Here is a 24,691-nt window from a genome sequence, read left to right on the forward strand (position 1 = left end):
ACTATTCTCAATTTCTGAAAGCTTCCTACACTTTTAGAGTACATCATATTAATGAGACCATTTGGTCTATATTTGTGAGAGAGCTCATTTCTCAGTCCAGTGATCTATAACAAAATTCTTTCAAAGCTGGGTACAGATGTTTGCCATTTTGCTTTCCCCAAAGTTTTCATGAGGTTTTATCCTATGTTATTACAAAAGCTCCTTCTATTTTTGCATGCAACTTCTACCTTTATGCAACTAAAGAAATACCTGAATTACAATATTCTAAAAGTTACTAATGAGGTTAATAAAGTTACTTAAGAATCACAATGATGCCATTTCCCTTGTGGCCTAATTACTGGCAGTAACTGTGTCATGTACTTGCCACTCCAATGGAAAGGGAAAAAAAAGGATAATCTGTAAGAGTGATAAGGGAAAATAGTCAAAGATCACCTCATTACATCAGGTAAAAGGAAAAGTTTTACTTAACTCTTATCACAGTGTTTTCTAAGGAGCATCATTCAAACTAAGCTGACAAAGACTAAAAATCCACCTACCAAAAATATCAAAAAAACTACCTGGTCAGTAGCGACTCTTCAGAAACAAAGGCTGTGGCCTCTTCAGTTTGTTGGCTCAGAGATGTTACGGTTCCAACACAAAAGCTTGGGTTGCTCAGCCAGTCTAATTCTGCACATGGGCAAAAAGGAGAAAAGATCAATGAAATTAGCTCAATAGGATTTCTAAAGCAGGAAATCCATCTTACCAGCTGACATCTTAATTCACAGCCAACGTCAGCCAGACATTTTGAACAGTCCACAGAAGCTGAAGGGAATCCATGAAATTGTTATTTCATAGGGCATGGGGCTTTAACACACTCTAAAATATTTAAAACTGAAATCCTCTTGTGATACCAGGCTGTAGCTTAAGCAAAAGCCATGTAATAAGCATGGCCTAAAATACAACAAGGCTTTATGTATTCCATCCACACTCTAATGAGCATGAACTCTTCCAAAGCATTAGGTTTTAATGACCCCAAATTTGATTTAGACAATTCCAAGAAGTTAAAAAAAATCAAATCATGCATAGAAACCCACCAGGCTTAACATTATTCCAGAAGATTCAGATATTTTTCTTTAAAAAAATAGTCCAATGTTCTATCTTAGTATAGTAACTTAACATAAGCTTTTCCTTATAACAGTACTCTGTGAAAATAAAAACAGAAGGTGTCAACTTTTTAAATTAATGCTAAAATTATATAAGATGTTAATAATGATTATCTCTGGGCGGTGAGGTTAAATGTCCAAAATTTTTCTTCTTTCTGCTTATCCATTAATTTCTAACTCTTCTATAATGAACTATTTCTAAATTACTTATTTTCTAACTTTTAGGAGTCTTGGCTGTGAAGGAAAGGAAAAGAATGGTGGCAGCAAGGGGGCCCACGGAGGGGTGTGTATTTTGTCCTGTTTTGTTTTAGGATGGGAGGCCACAGCATAATCACATGCTCAGGAGAAAGGACCCACAAAATGGTTGAAGTTAGAAGAGAGAAGGGTTAATTACATTAACAGTTGTACTGGGATATAGATTATATACAAGGTTTACCCATTTAAAGTGGACAAGTCAATGGTTTTTAGTATATTTAGAATTGTGCAACTGTCACTGTAAGATAACTTTAGAACATTTTCATCATCCCCAAAAGAAACCCCACACCTATTAGCAGCAACTCCCCATCACCCACCTCCTGCCCTCCGACTCCCACAACCAGCCCTAGGCAACCACGAATCTACTTTCTCTCTCCATAGATCTGTCTACTTTGGACATTTAATATAAACAAGATCATACAATATACGGTCTTTTGTAACTGGCTTCTTTCGCTTGGCATAATGTTTTCAAGGTTCATCCATGCTGTATCATGTATCAGTATTCCATTCGTTTCTATTGCTGAATAATAATTCCATTTTATGTCTATACCACATTTTATCCTTTAACAGTTGAGGGACACTTGGGTTGCTTCCACTTTTTGGCTATTATAAATAATGTTGCTATGAACATTCAGGTACAAGTTTTTATATGGACATATGTTTTCAGTTATCTTGGGCAGATATCTAGGAGCAGAATTGCTGGGTCATATGGTAACTCATGTTCAGCATTTTGAGGAACTGTCAGATTGTTTTCCTAACTGGCTGCACCATTTTATACTCCCATTAACAAGGTATGAGGATTCCAATTTCTCCACATCGCTGCCAGCTTGTTACTCTCTGTCTTTCAGATTACAGTCATCCTACTGGGTATGCTGTTTTCTCACTGTGGTTTTGATTTCCATTTCCCAGGTGACTAACGATGTTGAGAATCTTTTCATGTGTTTGCTTGTTGGCCCTTCATATTTCAACAGAAACAGTTATTCAAATCTTTCCCCATTTTTTAACTGGGTTGTCTTTTTATTATTGAGTTGTAAGAGTTCTTTATATATTCTGTATTCTAGTCCCTGATGGTAATTGCATCTTAGTGAAGAGGGGATTTCAGAATGTATGCTCCATGATACAGTACCTTATTTTATTCACTGCTGTATCCCTAGCACTGAGAGCAATGCCTGGCATACATCAGTAGGAGTTTAATAAATATTTGTGGAAAAGAGGGGATGGAGGAAGGAAGGAAAGTTCCTAAAGAGAAAAGGTACATTGAAAAGCACAGGAAAAAGGGAAAGAAGAGAGGGAATCTAGCTTATGAAGGGCTTTACTGTAGGCCAAACAACAGGTTAAGCACTTAATTTACATCTTTTAATCCTCACAACAACCCTCTATAGGAGGTACTACAATCTTCATTGTACAGAAGAGGAAACTAAGGCTCAAAGGATCAAGTAATTTTTAAGGTCATACTTAATAAGAGTTTAAAGAATTGTTCATGCAGTCTTTCTTCTACTGTCTCCTTTTTCCTTCTGTGGGGTTCCCTTCCCTTGGGCCTAATTCCTGGCAAGAGGTATGCGAAAATAGTTCCTGTTGCTCACTGAGATCACAATTATTTTCACAATAATTGGATTCTATCATGAGCAGAGGAAAAGTGGGAAAAAATGGAACAAACAATATGCAAGGAGAGATGCTCTCAAAGAAGTGCATTATATTTTTACATAAATATCTGGATAGTGAGGACAGCTTGGAGGAAGTGTAAAGAAATAGATACATTAAAACAACAAAGTGTGTAGCTCTCCAAAGTCCTTCAGAAGGTACAAAAAAAAAGCTTTTAAAGGATGCATTTAAGGCTTTGCCATACGGGACCACTGTGGGGAGGAAAAAAAGTAGTTTATAAAGAACTAAAACTCTTGGGTTTTGAACTCAAATCATCACTGACCCTCTGAGTGACCTTCATCTCAATCAAATGACCTTTTATAGGAACAAAAGGTATTTTTACCTGATAAGAAGTTGCTGCTGCTTTTTGGGGGGCGGGAGGAGGGAAGCTATCATATTAACAGTGACCATGTGTGGAATATTAAAGTAATAATCATTGGGTGTTAGGCCTAGAAAAATTTGGGAGGTCACCTAGTCCAGAGATTTTCAAACTTTCTTAGCCAAGGAACTCACTGTTCAAGCACAATCTTTCAGAGAAGTTCAAAATGCAGAATAGAAAAAGCAGGATGCCCTTGTTGGGGGCTCACAGGGAGGGAGCAGGTCCACAAAGGCTCACTGGAGCACAGCCTGGATACCCTTCCCTCAGTTACAGATCAATAGTCGGAGGCTCAAAGAAGTTAAGTCACACACACATCTGGATCTGGGATCCTCCATCCAGCCCCCTCTAACCATGCCATGGTGCTAACTCTTCACCTCCTCAACTAAGGAGTTGCTTTTCCTAAGTCTCCCTGCAATCGGTACAGGGGGCTACAACAGCAATTTTCACATTGCAATCTCATTATCTGCATGCCAAGTTTTCCCATCATAGTCTAAGCCAAAGGCCAACAACTCAAATCCTTACAGGGACCAGATGAGTAATGATTACTATGACACTATTGAGAGTGACAACAGAAAAAAAGAAAACGACAAAAATATTCTTCCAGCCAAACAAATATACCAACTGGTTTACAACTTGTGCATCCAAGTTTCCAGCTTGCCTCCACTCCTCCCACTCCCTTCTTTCCAAACCAAAAGAAACATGAGGGCAGGAGCCATGACTATTCACTCCTGTATTCCCAACTCCTAGCACAGTGCCTTGGTACAAAGTAACTGGAGTCAATAAATATTTGTTGAATAAGTAAAGTGAATGAAGATCTGAATCATATCTCTGCATCCCTGTACCCCCAGCAACTAATTTACAGAACTGAAAAAATTTGATTGTTAAAAGCATGCCATTATCTAGGCATAAAGTACTACTTAATAATTCTTCCAGTCTTCATTGTAAATTCAGATTTAATCATTAAAGAATGTAATATCTACTATGTGTCCAGGCACAGTTCCAGGCTTTGGAGGCACAGTGGTGAACAAGTCCCTGCTCACGTGGTGCTTATATTTAACCATAACATTAACTGTTCATGTGATACATTTGCATTCTTAAATTTTAATTACACAGAATCCTAGAAAGTCATCTGAGATCAAAAGATGCTTTATTAATCAGATTGCAAAGTCCTTTTCTATATTTACTTACATCCTCAAATAATTTACAAATACCAATTATGTATTTAGATAACTGTGCTCATACCAAGCAGGATGTAACACGTTACAGAGAAGACTAGCAGGATACCACATGCCTAGGGTTTAAGATAGAGAAGATGACTAGCTGACAAACCTTTTGTCCCGGCAGGTTAGTAAGTAAATCACAGGTTGAAACTTACCTGGAAATTAGCACCCTGCTATACACATACACACATCTAAGAAAGGAAGAAGAGTGGAAGTATCAGGCAGAAAAACCACTTTAGAACTACTGCCTAACAAAAACAGGCAGGTATCTACAAAAACCACATCGTGTGCAATTTTACAGAAAAAAATATAATGAATTATCACTGAATACTTCAAGCTGAAATGCTTTTTGCGATTATATAAGTTTATTATATAATTCTATTTCTCCATCACTAGTGAAAATGCTTTAATTCAATTCCACTACAGATGGAGGGAAGAAGGAATTGTCATGAATAGATTTAAATTTTAAAAACAAATTTTGGGGACTTCCCTGGTGGCAGAGTGGTCAAGAATCCGCCTGCCAATGCAGGGAACACGGATTCGATCCCTGGTCCGGGAAGATCCCACATGCCGCGGAGCAACAAAGTCTGTGCGCCACAGCTACTGAGCCTGCGCTCTAGAGCTCACGAGCCACAACTACTGAGCCCGCGTGCCACAACTACTGAAGCCCGCGCCCCTATAGCCTGTGCTCCGCAACAGGAGAAGCCACCGCACTGAGAAGCCCGTGCACCGCAACGAAGAGCAGCCCCCGCTCACCGCAACTAGAGAAAGCCCCGCACGCAGCAACGAAGACCCAACACAGCCAAAAATAAATTAATTAATAATAAATTTTTTTAAATTAAAAAGTAAAAAAAATAAAAACAAATTTTGAACCACAAGTGGATAAAATATCCTTGTTCTACACCCATTCCCCATTGTATTAGGCTTTCCCCCGCTTTTCCAAAGTTCACTTTATGGCACTTTCGTTTTATGAAAGACCTTCAACTAGTACCTATTTTCACTAGCCAAAGTCCAAAGAGGATTTTCGCTTTTACCAAAAAAAAAAAAAAAAAAAAAAGCGAAAAGCAAAAGCAGCCTTCAGCGTTCGTTTTGCAGCGAGCCTTCAGAGAGGCAGCGAGCACCCCAAGCAGCAACAGTGGCCTCACCAAGCTCCCTCCCCAGGAAGGAGCGCAGCATCGAGCCGCCACAGCTTTGAACTATGTCTGTGAGTATCTGTGCTTTATCCTCATTTACTCTGTGCATCCGTTAGCAAGACGTGGCCTGAAGTAACTGTTTCTTCACTGTACGCCATTTCAGCCTAGGAAAGGTTTCATCGGAACACTGCTCTACCTTCAGATAGTGGGGGAAACCTGCATAACAAAATAGCACTGATTATGAGTTTACGTGAACTCAGAGGCAAGCGCCACCCCTTCAGGGATAATTCAAAAGACATTTCTAGGGCTCTACAGCGTCTATATTAGGGAAGGGGGTTATTCCTTTAAAAAGAATGAGCCAAGCTCTTTGTTTTGATGGAAACACTTGATTCCTGACAAAGAATCTGAGAGCACAAGCATTCGTACAAACAGCACTGGCAAACATGACTAAGAACTGCATTTAAGACGCCGACTACAGAGAATCTAAGCAGAGTCAGCCTTTCCACAGAGTTAACCTACAATTTGAAGAGACCCAGGGATCCCAAAGGTAATGTTTAAACAACCAAACCCCAACATTCCAATATCACAGTGTGGTTTATAATACATTTTCCGGTGTCAGAAGGACTTGCGTTCAAACACTGGCTTTAAAGTTTATTCGTTGTGCAACTCGGAACAAAAAACCTAATCTCTCCAAGTCTTCTCCTTTCATCCAGCACTTCTTCACTGAGAGCCAGGCATGGACAAACCCAGGACAGCCCTCAGGGAGCGGACACACTGGCAGTCATTTACATGCAATTAGACAAACGCCAAGATAAAGAAGAGTTACAGGGTATAATGAGAGCACACAGTTGGGTTCCCTAGTCCAAACTAGGTATGGATCAGAGAAAGCTGCCTGGGAGAACAGCTCAATAAGACCTAAAGGATGAGAAAAAAAAGTAGGCAAATATGCTCCTAGGAAGCATCTAGGCAGGGGAAATGGCTTATACAAAGGCCTGAACGTGAGAAAGCATGACTCTCTGGGAAACAGGAGAAAGCTGCTATGGCTGGACCACTGGGAGTGAGGGGGAGGAGGAGCAAAATGAAGCCGGAGAGGTTCAGGGGCCTTAAAAACAACCATATTAGAGTTTGTGTTTACCCTAAGAGCAATGGGAAAATGCTTGAGTTTTGAGCAAGGGTGACAAAATCAGGCCTAGGGTTCAAAAGATCAGCAGCAAAGAATAGTGTTTAAGCACACACGTTTTGAAGCTAGATTGCTTGAGCCCAAATCCTGGTTCTGTGCCTGTTTCCTCCTCCCTAAAAATGCTGACAATAATACCGACTTCATAGGGTTGTTATGAGGATTCAGTGACTTAATATGTATTTGTAAAGCATTTAGACCAGTGAATGGCACATAGTGGTTTTTTAAATTTTTTTATTGAAGTATAGTTGATTTACAATGTTGTGCCCATCTCTGCTGTACAGCAAAGTGACTCAGTTATACACATACATTCTTTTTTATATTCTTTTCCATTATGGTTTTTCCCAGGATATTGAATTTAGTTCCCTGGGCTATACAGTAGGACCTTGTTGTTTATCCATTTTATATACAATAGTTTGTATCTACTAACCCCAAACTCCCAATCCATCCCTCCCCCCACTCCACCCCCTCCCCTGGCAACCACAAGTTTGTTCTCTATGACTGTAAGTCTTTCTGTTTTGTAGGTCGGTTCATTTGTGCCATATTTTAGATTCCACATATAAGTGATAGCATGTGGTATTTGTCTTTCTCTTTCTGACTTACTTCATTTAGTACAATAATCTCTCGGTACATCCACGTTGTTGCAAATGGCATTATTTCATTCTTTTTTATGGCTGAGTAATATTCCATTGTATGTATGTGCCACATCTTCTTTATCTATTCATCTGTTGATGGACATTTAGGTTGTTTCCATGTCTTGGCTACTGTGAATAGTGCTGTGATGAACACAGGGGTGCATGTATCTTTCTGAATTATAGTTTTGTCCAGATATATGCCCAGGAGTAGGACTGCAGGATCATATGGTAGTTCTATTTTTAGTTTTCTGAGGAACCTCCATACTGTCTTCCACAGTGGCTACACCAACTTTCATTCCCACCAACAGTATAAGAGGGTTCCCTTTTCTCCACACCCTCTCCAGCATTTGTTATTTGTACACTTTTTAATGATGGCCATTCTGACCGGTGTGAGGTGGTACCTCATTGTACTTTTGACTTGCATTTCTCTAATAATTAGCAGTGTTGAGCATCTTTCCATGTGCCTATCGGCCATCTGTATGTCTTCTTTGGAGAAATGTCTATTTAGGTCTTCTGCCCAGTTTTCAATTAGGTTGTTTGGTTTTTTGTTGTTGAGTTGTATGATCTGTTGGTGTATTTTGGAAATTAAGCCCTTGTTGGTCGCATCATTTGCAAATATTTTCTCCCATTCTGTGGGTTGTCTTTTCGTTTTGTTTATGGTTTCCTTTGCTGTGCAAAAGCTTGTAAGTTTGATTAGGTCCCATTTGTTTAGTTTTGTTTTTATTTCTATTGTTTTGGGAGACTGACCTAAGAAAACACTGGTATGGTTTATATCAGAGACACATAGTGTTTTTAAATAAGTAGTTTTAAAATTCTGGCTACGGTGTGGAGAGTGGTTCAGGGAGTGACTATTTAGGAGGCCGTTGTAATAATCCAGGGGATGACCGTGGTGACAATTATGCAGTGGCAGTGAGAATAGAGGGAAACTAACAAATTTAAGAGTTATTTGGAAGGACTGGATGAAGAACTGAATGGGGGAAACAGCAAGTTGAGGTATGTGTCTAAGTTTTGGCCTGGGAGAATGGTGGTGCCATTTTCTGACATGTGGACACAGAAAGAAGAGCAGGTTTCAGGTAAAAAGGCAATGTGTGTGGTTTCTTCCCCAAATATAAATAATACACCTGACTCATATGCCTCATATCTTCCATCCCAGCTCTGTCTAAATATTCAACCCCCAAGCAACAATGTTTTAGAGTAGACAAGCCTAATAAATCTGATGGTGTAGAAAGAAAAGCTCAAGAATTGGAGGGATCACACACTGGGGTCTTTCTGCTGCTCCTAACACAAGGGAGGCGCTGGATACCTGTTTGTTGAGAGAATGAAGGCTACTGAATTTAGCCTCCCCAAAACACTTACTGAGTGTGATGCCTGCTTAAATCCTGGCCTAACTCTTAACAGTACCGAGAGAGTGGAGAACAGACCCTCTCTCACTTGCTTTGGTATTGCTCATCTTTCCTGTCTAGGAGTTTTTTGTTTCTGTTTTTGTTTTTGATTGAAACTCTGCACACACCAGTACTAACACCATCTTACATTTTTATAACATTTTATAGTGTAAGGCCAAAAGTACAGTGCTTCTATTTTTAACAGCAAAATACCAGAAACAGTCAAAATGTCCTTAATAGGGACTGACAGAATAAAGTATGTGACATCCACACTATGGAGCTCTGTGTACCAGTCAAAAGAAGTGAGGAAGACTTCTATACTCCACTGTAGAGTGATGTCTGGGATTTTAGGTAAAATGCAGAATAATATGCATTTAAGAAACAGAAGTGGAGGGGGGAGGAGAGATAAATTTGGGACTTGGAATTAACAGATACACACTACTATATATAAAATAGAGAAACGATGAGGACCTATTGTATAGCACAGGGAACTATATTCAATATCTTGTAATAACCTATAATGGAAAAGAATCTGAAAAAGTATATATATATATATATATATATATGTATGTATAACTAAATCAATTTGCTGCATATCTGAAACATTGTAAATTAACTATACTTTAATAGAAAAACAAAAAATTAAAATAAAAAAGAGAAACAGAACGGAAATGTAGTTGCTCATATTAAGGAGGAAAAAAACGGAAGGATATCATTGACTACTAAAAATTCTAAACTGTAGGGGAAAGTTGGAGAATTGAGATGGAAGTTTTTTCTCTGAAAATAACTGGGTTATATGTATTTTCAACTTTAGAACCATGTAAATGTTTCACAACATTATAAAACAGGACCAAATCAAAAAGAAGAAAAACACAATCCCCCAAAATTAAAAACAAATATACCTAACTGTATATCAAATTGGTAATGAAACCACACAGAGAATTATTTCAAGTGAATTTAAAACACAGTAATTTGACAGCACGTGGGTTGTGGGATATAGCCTAAGGACAAATAGAACCATAAAGAAATAGTGAACTATTTATTATTGTCATATTACTATTGTTATTTTGGATCTATACATAGTTGGACTAATGACACTAAGAACTAATATTTTCAGCATAAGAGGAAATAAATATAAATAGTAAGTCAAAGAAATCAATTAAAAATCTCATAATCTTAAACTTGGATTAGAAATATCAGTATGAAGTCATGATGTATTTTTCTCTTTCTGGTTCTGGCCACTGAAAATGTTTAGAAGTAATGACAACCCAGTGCCATGAGTACTCCCAACATCCAATTTGTGGTTTTAACATACCCATACCATTTTCCACTAAGAGAAACCAGGGTTCCTTTGAGAAATGGTCAATTCCAGGCCATAATAAAACATGTAAGCGATGAGCTCTGGGCAGCTTTTAGGGCAGAAAGCAAGGAAGTGATTAAAGACAACCGGTTTATGCCAAAAAGACACAGGCCCAACTTGATCAAGGCCCCATTAGCCAAAAATGGGACAATTTGAGCATTAGAAAATAGTATTTGCAATGGACTGAAATATAAGTATGTTTAAAATTCATGAGTTCATAATTAAAGGGGGTAGGGAGAAACACCTCACTTGTCACCTCTAAAAGTTGCCAAGACCCAAACTTGTTATTCTGTAAACTGACAAAAGGAACAAATCAAGTATTCATCCTGTCTTTCCTGCCTGAACTGTATTTCGGGGTATCCCAACAGTGTTGAGAAAAAGTTCTTTATAGGATAACTGATACTAATAAATATAGGAGGAATGCTAAAAACGGAAAATAACCATTTTGTAACCCCAATGAAACGGTGGATCTAAGCAATAATCATAAATGGCTGCAAAAATCATTAGGTGAAAGCCTGATGGGCAGCTTCATGATGGATGAATCAGGCCATCCAGGAATCCACCGATCAATCTCACTACTAAAAGAGAGAAAACTGGACCGCTCATCCTCCTGATTTGGCTCAACAGCAAGTGTAGAGCATACCCAATGAGGTATTTTCAACTAAAAACACTGTACCTGAATCTAATTAACTCTCTACATCTAACTATCAGTTTACAGGAAATTCTAGGGTAGAGAAGCATGTTAAATGACACCATAAGGATTTGGTGGGAAATGTCTATAGGACAAATGTCGCAGTTTCCTCAACAAATCACAAGGGAAAATAGAAGGGAGGGAGAAACTGTTTTATATTTTTTAAAAAGACCTAAGAGACATATCCAAAATGCACTGTTGGATTTCTTTGGATATTGACTTGAAGAAACCAACTGTAAAAGGCCATTTTTGAAACAACTCTGGCAATTTGAACATTAACTGACAATTAGATGATATTAAAGAATTACAGTTAATTTCATTATGCTTAATAATGTTGTGTTTAAATTTTTTTAAATACAATACTTTATAAAAAGCTCTTAACATTCTCTAACACCATACACAAAAATAAACCCAAACTGGATTAAAGACCTAAAATGTAAGACCAGATGCTGTAAAACTCTTAGAGGAAAACATAGGCAGAACACTCTCTGATGTACACTGCAGCAGTATCTTTTTGGATCCACCTCTTAGAATAACGAAAATAAAAACAAAAATAAACAAATGGGACCTCATTAAACTTAAAAGCTTTTGCACAGCAAAGGGAACCATAAACAAAATGAAAAGACAACCCACAGAAGGGGAGAAAACATTTGCAAACAATGTGACTGACAAGGGATTCATCTCCAAAATATACAAACAGCTCATACATACAGCTCATATTGATACAGCTCAATATCAAAAAAGTAAACAACCCAATCAAAAAAAAAGAAAAAATGGGCACAAAATCTAAATAGACATTTCTCCAAAGAAGACATACAGATGGCCGATAGGCACATGGAAAGATGCTCAACATTGCTAATTATTAGAGAAATGCAAATCAAAACTACAATGAGGTATCAACTCACACCGGTCAGAATGGTCATCATCAAAAAGTCTATAAACAATAAGTGCTGGAGAGGGTGTGGAGAAAAGGGAACCCTCCTACACTGCTGGTGGGAATGTAAATTGATACAGCCACTATGGAGAACAGTATGGAGGTTCCTTAAAAAACTAAAAATAGAACTACCATATGACCCAGCAATTCCACTACTGGACATATACCCTGAAAAAACCATATTTCAAAAAGATACATGCACCCCAGTGTTCACTGCAGCGCTATTTACAATAACCAAGACATGGAAGCAACCTTAATGTCCATCAATAGATGAATGGATAAAGAAGATGTGGTGCATATATACAATGGAATACTACTCAGCCATAAAAAAGAGTGAAATAATGCCATTTGCAACAACATGGATAAACCTAGAGATTATCATAGTAAGTGAAGTCAGAGAAAGAGAAAGACAAACACCATATGCTATCACTTATATGTGGAATCTAAAAAATGATACAAATGAACTTATTTACAAACCAGAAACAGACTCACAGACTTAGAAAACAAACTTATGGTTACCAAAGGGGAAAGGTGGGGGGTGAGGAATAAATTAGGAGGTTGGGATTAACATATATACATTACTATATATAAAATAGAAATCAACAAGGACCTACTGTATAGCACAGGGAACTCTACTCAATACTCTGTAATAACCTATATGGGAAAAGAATCTGAAAAAGAATAGATATATGTATATGTATAACTAAATCATCTTGTACACCTGGAATTAACACATTTTAAATCAACTACACTGCAATATAAAATAAAAAGTAAAAAAACAAAACGAAAATAAATAAATTTAAAAAGAATAAAAAGCTCTTTTACAATCATTACCCTGATGCTGAGTACCCAGAAGATGTCCAATAAATACTGGTTAAGATAAATGACAAGAGCAACACTCCCCTGTAAACCTGCCACTTCACCCTCCCAAAATAGAAGGATTAACCCTTGGCCTGTTATTCAAGTCAGTACCATCCCTCATCACCAGTTCCAACCATATTTCCCAAGGTGCCTCCTTACATCTCTACATTTCCAGACAAATTGAACTATTTGCAGTTTTTTGCAGAGGTCTCATGTTTTCCTTCCTGCGTGCCTTTGAAGGCCCTGGAATGCCCTTCCACTATCTCTTTGTCCAGATCCTACCCTCTTGAAGACCCATCTCCAAAGTTAGCTCCTATATAATGCTTTCTTTGAACTTCCCCACGTAAGTCATTATTCGTCTGGTTCACCTGTGTCATCTGTAACATCCCACCTTGTATGTACTGTTACTTTTTTGTTAAGTACCTACTATTGGTCTGTACATTCAGCTAATATTTATCGAACACCTACTATTCTTTGGGCCTGTGCTAGGGGTTAACGATGCTGCAATGAATAGACAAACACTGTTTCTGACTACATGAATGTTACGGTCTAGTAAAGGATGACCAAAATTACACTAATTATATAAGAAATTACTCACAATTTTGAGAAGTATACCAAAAAAAGAAATGTAGGAATTACGACAGGATACGATAAAGGTGTCAGACACAGCTGGACTCTGCCACATATGGGCATGATTTAGGATTAATCACTTCAAATTACAATTCACTATGTGCATTGTGTTTTTAACAATGCAGATCTGGGAACGCTTAAGGCTTAAATAAAATATGTAATGCCATTACCGGACCTACAGTCGACCCTCAATAAATAAATGTTAGTTCTTATTCCCAGAAGCTGTGCCCATCTGGAGAGAAACTGTGTTTGATTAGCCTTTGGAGCCTAATTCTCTAGCTCTTGGTCGGCCAAAAGGTATGAGCCCAATAAACAATTCAGAATGAGAACAGAGAAGGAAAAAAAGCTGTAATAAGAACACCCAGCATTTGCATCAGGAGTCTCCCCGAGATGTGGAGTACCACTGTTTCCATTTTACAGGTGAAGTAACTGAGGCTGGGGGTAGAAAACGGGGCTCAACAATATGATTACATGTAAGTCCCAGCTCCGAGGCCTCTCCTGGTCTTTCTTTCTCCTTCTGGACTCTACAACTCGAGCCCAGAAACCCGGACGAGTGCCGCTGCTCCTCCCACAAGGCTTTGCAGCACCGCGGAGAACTCTGGGATACAAATGAATAAACAAATCCAAGGCAAGGGCGAGACCTGGGCCCAAGAAACTCCGCCCTAAGCCTGCCAAGTACCTTCTTCATCCCTTTTGTGTGCTTACCTTTCCTGGGGCTCCCACTCTCGGGCGCCTCACTAACACTCGCAAAGGCGGGGAACAGCGCCATGATCACAGGCCGCACCGCCTTTTCACTCCACAAAAATGGCGCCGGGAAGCAGAGGCCGGTAGTAAGGCCCTTGCGGTCGCTGTGCACTCTGGGAAGTGTAGTTTTCCCGTCCGTCCTTTGGCCTGGACCCCAACCGCGGGGGCGGGGCGGAATGAGAGGGGGCGGGGCATGATGGGGGAGGGGCGGAACGGACCACTTCCCAGTAATTAGTACCGTCAGGCTTCTGTGAGAACCGGAAAATGCTGAGACTGGAGGTGCAACTGTTCAGAGCACAAAGTTAAAGGAAGTTGGGATTCTGATTACACCCCTGAGTTCACACCATGGCTTCCTAACTGACTCAAATCAAACTCCCTAAGCTTCAGTTTTTTTTGTTTTTTTTTTAAATTTTGTTTATTAATTTATTTTTGTTAATTTATTTATTTATTTTTGGCTGTGTTGGGTCTTCGTTTCTGTGCGAGGGCTTTCTCTAGTTGTGGCAAGCGGGGGCCACTCTTCATCGCAGTGCGCGGGCCTCTCACTATCGCGGCCTCTCTTGTTGTGGAGCACAGGCTCCAGACGCGCAGGCTCAGCAGTTGTGGCTCACGGGCCCAGTTGCTCCGCGTCATGTGGGATCTTCCCAGACCAGGGCTCGAACCCGTGTCCCCTGCATTGGCAGGCGGATTCTCAACCACTGCGCCACCAGGGAAGCCCTAAGCTTCAGTTTTGATGAAATAAAAATTTGTATTTTAAGGCAAGATAAAAATTTAAACAAAAATTTTTCTCTGCCCATTTGTACCTCCTCCCTCCCATCTAGTGTGCATCATACATCTGCATTGCGCATTAACCAGACCTCCCCAATGGCAGAAATACTTGCTCAACCATAAAGATCAATTTTTCTTTTTCTGGTGCCAGCTGGGTAATTCCTCAGAAGATAACATTCCTTTCTGAATCCCGTAAGGGGTCACTTATGACCCACCACTCACCCTGTATGTGTAGGCATCTTTGGTGAACTTTATGTACAATGCCAATATGTCATTTCCCTTAAAGATAGTGACTGGTGCAGAACAGACTGGTCAGACGACCTGGGGAGAATACTGGGCCACACCTTATGGAAGTTCTTGGCTTAAATACATCTTTATGAACTTATTAATGTTTCTAGCTATATTACTTGTTTTCTGTCTATTCTATAAGATTATTGTTTCTTGCATTACCAAATGTGTGACTGAGTCTCAGATAAAATTAATGATGAACAGATGCCTTGAAGTGATTGATCAAATACATAGTTCTATAAGATCAATGATTGTAATAGTGTAACTCTAGATACGAGAAAAAGCAACAAGAGGGAACCATTTCCTGGACCATAGAAGACTAGTAAGACAGGCAGTCCAGAGGCTTTTGGTTACTGTTAAAGGGGCCTAGTCCAGTACAGTACCTTGAGGGGCCTATCAATGAAATCTTTGCTTGACCTGGGAATGAGCATTCCTGGCACCTTGGGACAAAGTGGTCACGAAATGCCTCCCAAACCTTGGTCAAAATTAAGACCAAAAGGGAGGGGATTGTAAAATAAAGAATGTCACCCACCATCCAGTTCTACAAGAATCAAGTCACTAGCCACTGCAGTCACTGAAAGGAATCCCTGAAAGGAATTCAGGGCAAGCATCAGGATGAGGCACTTTGTGCTCTGGGAGAACTGATAGAACTGGCTCTCAGATAGTTAGATATTTTCAGGTGAAAATTTTATGAACCCGGTTTCTTGCACCTTCCAATACTTAGAAAAGCACTAAAACCATTAACTAAGATATCTTTTCCCCCCGAATAGCAGTAACCTTCTATCAAGATGAGAGTTTGCATGTAACCCTTCACCAAAATCACATACATTCTGGCCTCCTACTTTATCTCTTCAGAACAGTTCTCAGAGCTGTCTGGGAGATTGTCTCCTGTATTATAATCCTCAGTTTGGCTCAAACAAAACTTTCCATTTCTTTCTTAGATTGACAATTGATTGATTTTTTTGTGTGGACAGTTTCTTCTGCAAAATGTTTTGAAGGTTAAATTAGCATAGAGGTAAAGTGCTTAGGCTTGTGCCTGGCTTGTGGAAAGCACTTAATACAAGTTAGCTATTATGTGAGTTGTGACTGCAAGTCTGACTCAAAGCCTTGTGAAATATCCAAACTTCAATTTATCATTTTAAATATTTTAGAAATACAAAAGAATTCAAGGTCCTCTCAAGTTCAAAGGTCTTTGCTGGTTAGAAAATATATTTACCCACTTATGAAGTATTCTTGACTTTAAAAAATTGAATCTGAATCTAATGAAGACTGCTACTAGAAATATATGGGTAAAGGAACAATTTAAAGAGCTCATACCACCTAGAAGCAATCAGCCAAATTCAGAGTGTGGGAAATTATAGAAAACAACCCAGTTTCTTCAATGAATCAACATCTTTAAGGGGGTGGGAGACTGAAATAGATTAAAAGATTTTAGAGATATATCAACCAAATGCAATATACAGCCTCATTATGATTCTGGTTGGAAGAATTATAAAAATACTTTTTTTGAGATAGATGGAGAAATTAGAAGTTGACAGAATATTAGACGACATCAGGTAATTCTTATTAATTCTGTTAGATGTACTAATGTACTAATGGCACTGAGATTACTTTTTTAAAGTTCTTATATATCAGAGATATATAGTGAAGTATTTGCAGGTGAAAATAAATAAATGAAAATATATCTGGGGGGGTGATGGAGTCCTAGGGAGTTCAAAGATCTTTAGTTAGGAAATAGATTAAGAGTGGGAGATGCAAATCAAATCAAAGGATGGATGGACTCTTGTGAAAGCTGCAGACCTGTGTGAGAATTAGGTTGTGTGCGTCCAAAATGAGCACGCTTCAAGTATTGAAGGCCTCTACACAGTGCTTACAAAAAGAGACTTAGTATGATGATATGAGCAGCAAAAGTCTGCAACTTTCAGGTTCTACCAAAATCTCTGGCTCTAAGTTCCCTCAGTTAATCGGGGCAACTTCCGCCTCCCTTAGCAGACGCCTCCCTTAGCAAACTCCCCTGGCTGCCGCCTTCCCCACTGCTTCGTATCCTTCCATTCCAGAAGAGCAACTAATGTGGAAGGGTTAGGAGAATCAGGGCCATAATAGTAACGTTTTTGTCATAAGAAGGAATCTGGGCATATTAGATATTTTCTGTACTACAGATGGGGAAGAGAACTTGGCTTAAGAGACCCCTTATAAGAACAATTTAAAAGTGTGTAATCGAGTAACTGCTTTAGACTCCTGATTTTAAGTCGAAATCTTATGAAGTTTAGGCAAAGTTTCAGACCATCGAATAATTTAAAGTTTACCATACTTTTAGGTATAATTGATTACCTGTGTAAAAATTAATACTTGAAGAAGATTTCAGGTAACTGAAATACCCAAAGAGGAAATAAAACGTGTTACATTTATATAAGATGCATAAATGCTAAGCCAAGGTCAGCAAACTTTTTCTTAAAGGGCCAGATAGTAAATATTTTAGGTTTTGTGGGCCAGAGGGTCTGTGCCACAACTACTCAATTTTGCCACTGTATTGGGAAAGCAGCCAGAGATAATAAATGTTAAATGAATGGACATGGCTGTGTTCTAATAAAACTTTATTTACAAAAACAAGTGGTGAGCCCACAGGCCATCATTTGCCAATCCCAAAGAGGCCTGTATTACATTGGGAAGTGTTTCATTAGCTACCTTTATAAACTGAAGCAAACATTATTCAAGATCCCTAAAAATGATTGCTAAAATGACAAATGAAATATGTAATCTGAACTTGAACATTTAAGAACATTATTCTTCAATTAAAATATTTATTCCTTTATATCCAACAACCAGTTTTCAGGAAATGAAAGGACAAAGGAACATCATAAACACCACCAGGGGATACAATCAGCAAAATCCTGATTGTGGGAAACCGTGTGGAACAAACTACCTGCTTTCTCTCTCTCTCTCTCTAGGCTGTGCTGGGTCTTCGTTGCTGTGCGCTAGTTTTCTCTATTTGTGGTGAGAGGGGGCTACTCTGTGTTGCAGTGTGCAGGTTTCTCATTGCGGTGGCTTCTCTTGTTCCAGAGCACGGGCTCTAGGCGCACGGGCTTCAGTAGTTGTGGTTCGTGGGCTCTAGAGCGCAGGCTCAATAGTTGAGGCGCAGGGGCTTAGTTGCTCTGCAGCGTGTGGGATCTTCCCAGACCAGGGCTCGAACCCGTGTCCCCTGCATTGACAGGTGTATTCTTGACCACTGTGCCACCAGGGAAGGCCCCTGCTTTCTTCAACAAATAAAGTGCAAGGGAAAAAAATAAAGCAAGGAGCCAAATGGAGACATGTATTAAAAGAGACTTGAGAGGCATATTGACCAATAGTAATGCACAGATCTTATTTGGATTCTGATTCAAACATACTGTATACATGAAATGATGACATTTACAAAACAGCTGAAAATGTGAATACTGGCTGGATATTTGATAAAATTAAGGGATTATTGTTCAAACTTTATAGACATGATAAATGTGTTATGGTTATATATTTTTTTAAAGAGTCCATATCTTTTAGAAATACATGCTGAACTATTTACAAGTAAAATGGTATATGCCTAGGATTTGCTTCAAGTATGGGAGGGAATTAATTGGTGAAGGTATGGTTGAAACAACATTGGCCCTGAGTTGATACTTATTAAAATTGGGTAATGTGAACATGGGGGTTCATACACTATTTTGGCCTTTTTTGTTAAGTATATTGAAATGTTTCATAATACAAAAGTTTTAAACTGGAAATTTAAAAGCTTATTTTTTAAAAAACATAGCAGTGAAAAGGAACAAACTACTGATATACATAGTGACATGAATGAAGCTCAAAATCTATGCTGGGTAAGAAAAGCCAGACACAGAAGAGTATTTACTGTATGATTCTGTTGATATAAAATTCTAGAAAATGCAAATTAATATATAGTGACAGAAAGTGGATCGGCAGCTTCCTGCCTCTGGGAGTAGAAGGAGGGATATTCTGTGTGGTGCAAGGAGAATCTCTTGGGAGTGATGAAAATGTTCTGTATCTTGATTGTGGTGGTGGTGGTTTCATAGATGTGAACCATCTGGTTTTTTTAAAAGCTTAGGAACACACTAAGGTTTTGAATTTGTTGTTTCAATAAACTGAACACTAATCTTTTAAACCAGGGATCAGCAAACTTTCTGAAAAGGGTCACATAGTAAATATTTTAGACATAGCAGGATATACGGTCTCTGTGGCAACTACACTGAAATCTGAATTTCAAAAATTTTCGCGTCACAAAATATTATTCCCCTTTCTATTTTTTACAACATTTGTAAATGTAAAAACCATTCTCAACTCATGGGCCATGCAAATCAGCGTGGGCCGATTTGACCCACGGCCATAGTTCACTGGACCCTTGCAAACTTTTTACCATTAGACAAAAATAAAAGTAAACTTTTGAATAGTCTTTTCTGCACAGGAAAAACCACCCCAGAGAGCATGAAACTAACTCACTTAACTATTATTATTATTATCACTATTATTTCACCCTATAGACTGGGTATTTCCAGTGCCTTTTGCAGGAATTACTTTGAATAAACCAACAATGTTTTCAAATTATGATTTGGTTTTGTAGGGAGCTTGACTAAAGGAAAAGAATGCACTGCTCAACTACTTGTAAATGTTGCTATTCTTTGTAGTAGAGATTACTCACTCTAAATTGATAAGTTGTTGTTCTAGTATCTGTCACACTTTCTAATGTACTCTCATTTAGCCTGTCTCACAGACCTTGATCACCCTTGGACACCAACAAGAGTGAATCTTTTCTCCAAAGCTGGGAGGAAAAGACATGGGGCAGGGGCGGTTGTGCAGGAGAGATATATGAAAAGGGGCTGTATTTTAGTTGCAGAAGATTTGGATGAGAGAGGTTATGCAATCTTGATCTCAGTAAAGTGGGCAGTCAGACTGGCCATGAAGAATGAAAAAGACGCGGGCATGAGGTAGGGGCTGAAAACCATAGAAAACAGCCTTTAAACAATGTCATAGAAGACACAACATGAACAAAAGGATTGCCAGGAGGCAGTTAGACACCAAGTAGGTAGGTGTAGGTGCTCAGTACTTGTTTGTTGCCAAAATAGCACCTACATAATTCCCATTTACTTTTGGAGAAGGATATTATAGAAAAAAGAATAGGTAGTGGACACCTTTTGTTTTGCTTAATTAGCACCCTCTTTTCTGAATCCACAGGGTGGTCGTGTTAGTACAATGTGGCCTTACTGTCCTGGCCCAATCTGATTGGTCAGGGTAAGGATGTGACCCAACTCGGCCACGTCTTTAGTTGGTCAGTGTTCAACCCAGCTCTGACCCAATCCAGGCCAAGCAAAGTTCTTTTCCAGGAATTCTGGAACTAGAACTGAGAAAGAGAAGCTGGTCTCTCTTTGTGTGTCTGGACTGCAAGATATAATAGCCCAGGAGCTGGTGGACAAGTAGAGGAAACCTGCTTGTAGAGAGAGAAGGATGAAAGCAGATGTGAGTTGGAGAAGAGGGGTACGGGACTCTAATTCTAGTTGTCCCTGGAGCCTCGGGTCTATGCTTGGATTCTGGAAAACAGCCCAATATCCCTTTCATGTATCCCTCATTTCAGTTAAACAGATTCCAGTTGACTTTCTGTCACTTACAACCAAGAGTCCTATATGATACAGAATGAATGAGTGAATGAATGAATAAATGACAACATCTCTACACTCAAGGTCATAATCCCAGAGCCTAGAGGTGTTCTAATTAGTTTCAATGATGATGAGACTTTTAAACTGGTATAAACATTAATAAAGGGAAACCTCACTAAAATGGATTTGGGAGGCTAGAAGCATGAGAGCTCTCATGCACATACCACTCAGTCTCAATTACAGGAAGAACTGTCGATTACAGACCCCAACAGAAGAATCACCAACAAGAAGGAACCATCAATTACAGGCCCCAACAGGAAAAGACGTACAGTGTGTCTCCTACATGAAATCCAATACCCCAGCAATTCAGCCAACGAGAAACCATCATTACCCCAAACTCTCACTTTCTCTAATGGACTTTCATTCAAAACAACCCCTCCCAATGCCCTCCTTTTTCCCTATAAAATAATGTTCTTCTCCTTTGTTTATTGGACTTGCCTATGGCTTTTGCTCTAGCTTGTTTGTCCCAAATTGCAATTCCTCCACTATCCCAGAATAAACATATTTGCTGGTTGAATAATGACTTTTATTTTTACGGTCAACATTGGCCTATGAAGAGCATGTAAAAGCAAACTCTTTTCATCTTAAGAAGAAAGGAATCTTTACCCACTAACTCAGGCAAACTGGAGAAACAGGTCTATCAACTCATTCAATCTTAAGGAATTTTCTGGTAGTCCCTATGTAGTAAAAGAAAGAAAATGTGCCTTTGGAAACCAGAGATATCAACAAGGAAATAAAAGAGCCTGAGCTATTTCATTGCTGTGATCTGCTTTCCCTATTTTTTTTTTTTTTTAAGAGGAAGAAGGGATGGCATGTCTTAGGTTAGAATGCCTTAATACGTGGACACAATCCCAAGCAATTGTTCTTCAGTCATGGCTAAAGTGGCCTATTTATGCCTAATCGCAGTTCACATACTCAAGAATCTGTCTGAAATATGTAAAGTTTTGAGAAGTTGTGCAGAAATTACGGAAGAATGTCAGCAACAACGCTTGGTAATGATGTTAGCATTTACAAGAGTCTCTAGGAGGAAACTCAGGTTTACTCTCCTATAAGGAGGGTTATGTGGTCAGGCTGAGGGCATTACCTAAGAGCTTTGGATAAAAGGGATTATAACCAGAGTTTTAAAAGATTAAATGAATTTTCTTGGGTAGCTTACTCTTAAACTAGCCTTTCTTCCCAAAATGCCCTGAATTTTCAGTCTCTGTTATGATTAGAGCTCTTCCAGAAAGCGATATGTTTTATAAGTTATACTGATAAGGAAAGGGATCAGTGAAAAAACATAAGCCTTTTATTTTTTAAGTAATTTTTAACAAGCAAATAGTTAAATCCCCACTAGTCAGGCTGCCTTTCTTTGACTAGGAAAGTGACATTTTTAAGAACTGGTTGGTCCCAGTTTCCATTCAAAAACTCCTTTATCCTATTGCCTTTTCTCTCAGTGGCGATTCTCCTGGCTTGTGGCAGCATGTCTTTTAAGTAAGGGGCAAGAGTGGCTGGTTTATCTCCTCCCCTTCTTATTCCCATCTTTGCCTCTCTTTTCACTGCCTCCTCTCATTGCCAAAAAGAACAAAAATGTGCATTTTTTTCACCTGTAAATTTCCAGTTGCAAATGAAAGTATCTAAATTAAATTGGTTTCGCCTTGTGCCCACCTATTTAGGAGTACAGAGAGGAATCATCCCCTCCTACCATTTTAAGAATGCAATACATGCTTGATACAAAAAAAAAAAAAGTTTTAAACGCTGGAAAGTATAAAGAAGATGGGGAATAATTGCCCATATTTTCATTACCCAAAGACAAATACTGTTTTGGGGTATTTCTACAGAGGCCTTTTCTTTCTTTCTTTTGTGTTTTTTTGGGGTCTTAGTTTATGGGTATATTTTTTCATCATAATTGTGATTGCTTTTCCTCCTAATATTCTGTATAAGCATTTCTCGGTTTTACTACAAACCTCATAAATATGCATTAGATGCATAATATTTCATCCAATGGAATATTCTACTTAACCACTTCCTACTTCTAGATGTTTAGCAAACCTTACTTCTTGTGTCGTCTCATCAGTGTTACCCGTGAGTTTTCCAAAACATGAATGGCCGGGCAGGATTGTCAGCAACAAGATCTTAAGTGGTAGCTCATCCACCAGTAGCCAAGAAAGGATGTCTGTAATGAGGAACTGCCACAGTGCTGGAGCATGAAGAGTGAGGTGGCGAAAATGGCAGCAAAAAAGGGCAAGAGGACACTTTCTAAAAAGACAAATGTAACTTCAAATAATGTAGGCAAAACTCCATGAAACATTCACTCGGCAGTCACTACATTACGTGCCAACAGGACATACAGACATCTCAACAAACAAAGTGCAAAGATAATCTATAAACAAACAAGGTGTACTAGCAGCGCTGGGGAGGTGGGGATTAACTCTGCCCGGGAGGGCTCCGCAGAGGTGGAATTGCTCCCCTAGGTCTTGACAAATAAGAAGGCGTTCCCTGGCTAGACAAAGGAGAAAACACATGTAGACAGAGGAAATAGCACATGCAGAAGTCCAGTTTCTAAAACAGCAAGGTGTGTTCAAGGACTCTCAACCAGGGCTATGTGGCTGCAGTGAAGTGAGAGAGGCTGGGGTCACGTCCTGAAGAACGCTGATGCCCTGTGTTGTACAGTAAAGAATTTGTCTGGTCCTTGGGTCTAGTCCTATCTCAGTGGCAAACACTAAATCCTTGGCATTTACTGAGTGATCCTTTGTTGTTCATGGTGGCCCCTGACCACACCTGTGTTTATGCTAACGAGCTGACTTTCCAGCATGACTGTCATGACTTAGGCCAGTCATGCTGGAAAGATCAACCATGTGATTAGAGGGTTGGGGCTTTGAGCCAGCCAACCTCTAGGGAGTGGAAGGAGGCTGGAGACTGAGTTCAATCACATGGGTGATAATTCAATCAATCATATCTATGTAATGAAACCCCAATAAAACTCGAGACCCCAAGACTCCAGTGAGCTTCCTGGTCGGCAAATACATCAAATGTGCAAGGAGGAGGGTGCATCCTGAGTCTACTAGGAGAGTGCACAGAAGCTCTACATCTGGCTGGTCCTGATTTGCATCCTTTATAATAAAACTATAGTTGTAAGTCTAGTACTTTCTTGAGAGTTTTATGAGTTGCTCTAGGTGGTTGAGGGCACCCCTGAATTTGTAGCCAGTTGGTCAGAAGTGCAGGTAGGCTGGGGGCCCCTGAACTTGTGACTGGCATCTGAAGGAGAGCAGTCTTATCAGGGACAGTGCCCTCAACCTGTAAGTGTGTGCAAACTTCAGGTGATCTGCATAGGAATCACACTGCAAGGTTGCACCCTGGGAAGAAATTTGGACTTGATTCTGAAGGATTTTAAGTAAAGGGACATCACATATTTGTGTCTTAGGAAAATCACTCTGTGCAGTATGAAGGGTGGATTAGACAGGGAAAAATATGAAGGGGGTGCTTTATGGATTGCTGGGAATCAGGCAGGAGCAATAAACTAGGCCAACATATAGCAATCAGGAGTGAAGATGAATTACCAAAAATCTCTGAAATCAGTGTGTGAAGCAGCAGATCAAAGAGCAGCACCCCGTGGGGTTGGCTCTGCAAGAATGTGCCCAACCTATCATGGAATGAAGATAGCAGTTTATTGGAAACATCACTTTCGGTTATCACAAGCTAAAAGATTTGGATCTTTTAAAAAAGAGTAAAAAGATACATTTTTCTTTTGAGACTTTAGGAAGAGTTTAAAGATA

General features: G+C 39.2%; 1 protein-coding gene across 2 annotated transcripts in view; it reads right to left on the minus strand.

The window, feature by feature from the left end:
- The window catches only part of NRDE2 (NRDE-2, necessary for RNA interference, domain containing), a 46,848-nt gene extending 32,614 nt beyond the window's left edge, over positions 1–14,234 (minus strand). For both annotated transcript variants that reach the window (XR_005018580.1, XM_036841451.1), the window contains exons 1-2: positions 14,146–14,234; positions 558–666 (exon numbers count right to left, since the gene is read on the minus strand). Coding sequence is in view for 1 of the 2 variants with exons in the window: in XM_036841451.1 (XP_036697346.1) it covers positions 558–666; positions 14,146–14,209 (173 nt within the window). In the remaining variant the exon portion in view is untranslated. The remainder of the gene's footprint in view (positions 1–557; positions 667–14,145) is intronic.
- Between the last annotated feature and the right edge of the window lie 10,457 nt (positions 14,235–24,691).

This window comes from Balaenoptera musculus, chromosome 2 (assembly GCF_009873245.2).
Source record: "Balaenoptera musculus isolate JJ_BM4_2016_0621 chromosome 2, mBalMus1.pri.v3, whole genome shotgun sequence".
NCBI classification, from domain to species: domain Eukaryota; kingdom Metazoa; phylum Chordata; class Mammalia; order Artiodactyla; family Balaenopteridae; genus Balaenoptera; species Balaenoptera musculus.